Below are 5,765 nucleotides of genomic sequence, written 5' to 3'. Positions count from 1 at the left end.
GCATCTGATCCATTTCTGCGGTGCGTTTTTTCGTACATGCATTTTTTTATGCGTTTTGATGGGGGGTTTGTTGCCAACTTGTTGCTGGGCAGATTAACCTCTTCACGCCAGCGCCTCCCGGCCCTTTAATAGTTTCAGAAGCCAGGAGGCGGGGCGGGGTGTAGGGTCATGTGACATGATGTGGTCACATGATCGGGAAAAGTCGATCGGGACCTTTCCGTGAGTACTGGACATGCGTGCTGGGAGCGCGCAGGGTGCACACAATGTATCGTATCATTCATACCGCGCACACGTCTCCGGCTTTCTGTTCACCGCTGTGATTGCGGCCAATAGGGTGCGGCTTGGCATACGATTTGCAAGTCGCACCCGAAGTGAGCGCGGTGTTGACGAATATTAATGTGATGCGGTCTCGCTGTGTCCGTACTGAGCGCGCTCTGTAACAATTCTGAGATCTCTGCGCTCTGGACACGTGCGCCTCACTCCTCCCTTCGCACGTCGATTCCATTGCCGCCTCATTACAGAGCGATCGTTGGACTCCATCAATGGCGCCTCCATCCCGCGTCTCGGAGATGCCACTTCAGAGCCGCGTCTTTTCCTGGCGCTGCGACGGATCCGACCTCATATAATGATTTCCAGTAACAATGTAACATGAAGGACCACAAAGTGTAAATCTCTGTGTTACGAATGGATGGAAACTAACAGAAAGCCGTTACCGTCACGTGTTATCAGAGCGCCCGGCGGCGGGAGAATCACTCGATGAGTCGCATGTAATGGCCACGCGTTTCGACTGACTCCTTCAATGGAGCCGCTGAAGGCGGAATGTTTTTTGTACGGAATTAATTTCGAAGTGTTTGTTGTGGAAGAAGCCGTTTTATCATTTATTTTGTAGAATTGTTTCCATGGTGACTCAAATTTAACCGCTTGCAGGTGTACTGTGGACGGGCGACTCCGGTAGGCTGTGATTGGACACAGCAGATCTGCAGCTGTGGATGGGCGGCCTGTACAGGCTCAGAGAGTTACCTATGTGTCGCTGGCCTCTTTCTGGTACAGGGTGCGCGCCGGTTCCCGCAGCGGGAGTTTGTCAGCAGGTCCCGGCCAGAGATTTGTTGACTGGGACCTGCTGACAAAACTCCCGCTGCGGGGGGCACGCACAGGCACAGAACGGTACCTGGACGTCGCTGGTCTCTTCTGGGTACAGGGCGCGCGTGCCCGCCCGCCCGCCCCCGCAGCGGGAGTTTGTCAGCAGGTCCCGGCCAGAGATTTGTTGACTGGGACCTGCTGACAAAACTCCCGCTGCGGGGGGCACGCACAGGCACAGAACGGTACCTGGACGTCGCTGGTCTCTTCTGGGTACAGGGCGCGCGTGCCCGCCCGCCCACTCCCGCAGCGGGAGTTTGTCAGCAGATCCCGGACAGGAATTTATGTGCTGGGACCTGCTGACAAAATTCCCACTGTGGGGGGCACGTACAGGCACAGAACGGTACCTGGACATCGCTGGTCTCTTCTGGGTACAGGGCGCGCGTGCCCGCCTGCCCACTCCCGCCGCTGCAGGAGTTTGTCAGCAGGTCCCGGCCAGGGATTTGTTGACTGAAACCTGCTGACGAAACTCCCGCTGCGGGGGGCGCGCACAAGCACAGAACGGTACCTGGACGTAGCTGGTCTCTTCTGGGTACAGGGAGTGCGTGCCCGCCCGCCTGCCCACTCCCGCAGCAGGAGTTTGTCAGCAGGTCCCGGCCAGGGATTTGTTGACTGGGACCTGCTGACATAACTCCCGCTGCGGGGGGCGCGCACAAGCACAGAACGGTACCTGGACGTCGCTGGTCTCTTCTGGGTACAGGGCGCGCGTGCCCGCCCGCCCACTCCCGCAGCGGGAATTTGTCAGCAGATCCCAGAAAGGAATTTATTGGCTGGGACCTGCTGACAAAATTCCCACTGCGGGGGGCACGTACAGGGACAGAACGGTACCTGGACGTCGCTGGTCTCTTCTGGGTACAGGGCGCGCGTGCCCGCCCGCCCGCCCAGTTTGTCAGCAGATCCCAGACAGGAATTTATTGGCTAGGACCTGCTGACAAACTCCCTCTGCGAGAGCCGGCGGACAGGCAGGCATGCGCACCCTGTACCCGGAAGAGGCCAGCAACGTACAGGTTACCTCTCTGTGCCTGTACAGGCCGCCCATCCACAGCTGCAGATCTGCGGTGTCCAATCACATCCTAGAGCGCTGTGTTGACAAACAAGCAAGAGCTCTGTACCAAGGGAACGATCTCTCTGTTTCTTCTCCCTGCAAAGCACTAAAAATCAGCACACTGTACACAGATCAACACTTGTTAGGCATACAGTTAACCCTTTGAGTACCCGAAATGTTAACCCCTTCCCAGCCAGTGTCATTAGTACAGTGACAAGTGTATAGTTTAAGGGTCACTGGTGATGTCAATGGCAGTTAGTTCCCAGTGAGTGTCAGATTGCCTGCCGCACTATCACCACTATAAGTCGCTGGTCACTGCCATTAGTAGTATGAAAACAAAAATTCCAGTGTATATTACATAGGCGCCAGGGGCGGACTGGCCATTCGAGCACTTGGGCACTGCCCGAGGGCCCAGGATCAGTAGGGGGCCCCATGAGATGCCCCTGGTACCTTTCATTGGCTTTTTCATAGGCTTTTTTGGGTGTGGGCAAGGACACGGGCCCCCATGATCCCCTATTGCCCGGGGGCCCCATGAGTTGTCAGTCCGCCCGATAGGCGCTACAACCTGCATGCGCTACGGACGATTGCAAGGACATTGCTGCTAGGCCAAGAATTCCTTGAGGGAGGCTTCTTCCTTGGAGGGTCCTGAGAGAGGTGTACCCACGGAGGAGGTGACTACAGAGAGCCCAGTACTGCGAGTACTACATTTCCCCAGTTGGAGAGAGACTGTTAGAAGGAGCTGGCTGCTTAAAGTGCTGCATATGCTTTCACACGTGACTACTGCGGTCCGTCCACTAAATGTGATTGACTGTGTGATGTCAAGTGACCCCCCCCCATCCTGTGACTGGACAGTGAAAGGAGGAGCAGCCCAGTGATGAGCTCACCTGTCACTCTGCTCTCTCCTCCTATCAGCATGCTTTCTCAACTACAGCACAGCTAATTGTCGCCTTGTGCTGCTTCACCTTTTTCCCCAGTCTGAGCTCTGCTGTACAGGGATTGCAAGAAGACTGAAGCCAAAACAAAGTCAGGCACCTCCACTGCTTGTATGAAACAGATTTATTGATCGATTGCCGATTACAGAGCTGCGTTCGCGTCTTTTATATCAGCCCGCAGTTCCCGGTTCTGTCCATTCTGAGCAGTTTAGCTCTCAAGGTGGTAAATCGTTCTAAGGAATCGTTGGCGGTTATCAATATTGGCGCCCGATCGCCGTCTCAGCGCCGAGGCCTTTTCAGAAAGTCGCAGGAGTCGTGTCTGCGGTGGGTGTCATTCCTCCTAGTCTTGCCGGTTGGTTGTAGAGAGTCTGTGGCCTCCTCTCCGCCCCCCCAGCGCAGCGCCTCCTGCAGGTGGACGATGTAACGGATGGCCGCCCTGAGCGTCTGCACCTTACTAAGCCTCTTCTCCGTGTATTCCTGAGGAAGGTGGTGCCGCAGCTTGGCGTAGCCCTCGTTCACGCACTTCACCCGCTGCCGCTCCCTCTCGTTCCTCTTCCGGATGTACGCCGGACCGTAGAACTCCTCGCAGGTCCCGAATTTCTGGCCGTTGGTCGGGGTTGGGAGGCCGTAGAGGGCGCCATAGTAATAGTCCATCCTGGTCGGGTCATAATACGAGAGAAGAGCCAGATCCTGAGAGAGGGGGAAGGGAGACACCTCCCGGGGGAAGGGGAACATCGTCGATGTATCCAAACCGAACCACTGCATCGAATTTAAAGGGTCATTGCCCGGCGCCGCCATCTTCTGCAGGTGACTGTATACGTTCTCCATCCCGCCGATCAAACCTGCATACAGAACTGGAGTTATAGCAATACAGAATATTACAGACTGACTCCACCCATCATAACTCCTCCCACTGCTTGCATCAGGACTGAGGGCTCTTGAGAGGAGTACTGAGGCGGGGCTAGAAGGTTTTCAGGAAGCTATGTACAGCCCCCTGCTGGCCCTTCCCATCAGCCATGATCTGCCTGCATTGCATAGAGAAGTACAGAGACCCAGTGATGATGTCACTGGATCTAAAATAAGGTATTTAATGAAAACGAAAATTTTTTGTTAAGATGTCAATACAATGTTGCTAAGGGGAGGAGGAATCAGGGATATTATCAGATTTTATGATGAAAAGGCCATTCTTGAGCTCTAATCAGTGACTGTGCCTAGGCTGAGATGATGTCATCAATCTGCTGCAGCAGGAGGAAACGTTTCTTCAGTCTTCCCTCCCCCAGTGATCAGACTGTACATTGTAACTTTGTAGAAGGAGGAGGAGGCATTTCCTCAGTCTCCCCTCCCCCAGTGATCAGACTGTACATTGTAACTTCCTCCTCCTTCTACAAAGTTACAATGTACAGTCTGATCACTGGGGGAGGGGAGACTGAGGAAATGCCTCCTCCTCCAGTTTCCCCTCCCCCAGCGATCTTTTCAATAACTTTGTGATCAGACTGTACATTGTAACTTTAAGGAAATGCCTTCTCCCCCTTCTACAAAGTTACAATGTACAGTCTGATCACTGGGGGAGGGGAGACTGAGGAAATGCCTCCTCCTCCTTCTACAAAGTTACAATGTACAGTCTGATCACTGGGAGAGGGGAGACTGAGGAAATGCCTCCTCCTCCTTCTACAAAGTTACAATGTACAGTCTGATCACTGGGGGAGGGGAGACTGAGGAAATGCCTCCTCCTCCTTCTACAAAGTTACAATGTACAGTCTGATCACTGGGAGAGGGGAGACTGAGGAAATGCCTCCTCCTCCTTCTACAAAGTTACAATGTACAGTCTGATCACTGGGGGAGGGGAGACTGAGGAAATGCCTCCTCCTCCTTCTACAAAGTTACAATGTACAGTCTGATCACTGGGGGAGGGGAGACTGAGGAAATGCTTCCTCCTCCTTCTACAAAGTTACAATGTACAGTGTGATCACTGGGGGAGGAGACTGAGGAAATGCTTCCTCCTCCTCCTAGTTTCCCCTCCCCCAGTGATCAGACTGTACATTGGAACAAGGATGAGAGGCTACAGCAGGGGGCTGATCTGTGTCAGACATTCATGAACACAACCAGGAACGGCACAAGCAGCGGAATTTACATGACTGTGTCATCACTGAGCCACCATCTCAGTTCGGAAAGTGGATGGTGACCCTGGATGATGCCTGACCAGAGATGGTTCCGTCCTTCTGGAGAGACAAGCACCTCTGACATGACTCGGCGTGGGAAATACTGAACATCCCATCCTAGGTGTACCGTAGGCAGGATTGCCGGACATACAGCCGGCCACTAGAGGCAGCGTCCGCACATCTGTCATCATGGAAATATTCCCTCCAATGATTGGTCTGGTTGGCCTTTGATGGCTCTTATCCCCCAATGGGAGATTCTGCTTCTCTGCGGCACCAGAGAATCCATCACAGAAATATGGGACAGCAAAGCAAGAAACGTGACAATTGTATCCTCGATTCCTTCAGTAATTATAAATACGGCCCGGATCCCCCCAAATCTGAGACGGGAGGAGGCTGAGCAGTGCGCAGGATACCCCCTCCCCCGACATCACGACTTACCTGGAAATAGCGGCAGATCCTTGTCTCTCCATCCCACAGACGAGGATCGCCATC

At 54.0% G+C, this 5,765-nt stretch overlaps 1 protein-coding gene across 1 annotated transcript; it reads right to left on the bottom strand.

The window, feature by feature from the left end:
• Window positions 1-3,223: 3,223 nt before the first annotated feature.
• Window positions 3,224-4,313, bottom strand: ASCL3 (achaete-scute family bHLH transcription factor 3). Its single transcript, XM_089664628.1, is given in 2 exon segments — window positions 3,224-3,495; window positions 3,498-4,313. Coding segments are annotated over 2 exon segments (486 nt in total). The 5' UTR covers window positions 3,943-4,313; the 3' UTR covers window positions 3,224-3,454.
• Window positions 4,314-5,765: the final 1,452 nt, after the last annotated feature.

Source organism: Staurois parvus, unplaced genomic scaffold (genome assembly GCF_062004578.1).
Source record: "Staurois parvus isolate SC_StPar_1 unplaced genomic scaffold, SC_StPar_1.0 ptg001974l, whole genome shotgun sequence".
NCBI classification, from domain to species: Eukaryota; Metazoa; Chordata; class Amphibia; order Anura; family Ranidae; genus Staurois; species Staurois parvus.
The sequence above is the reverse complement of the archived record's forward strand: the minus strand, read 5'-3'. Positions and strand labels throughout refer to the sequence as shown.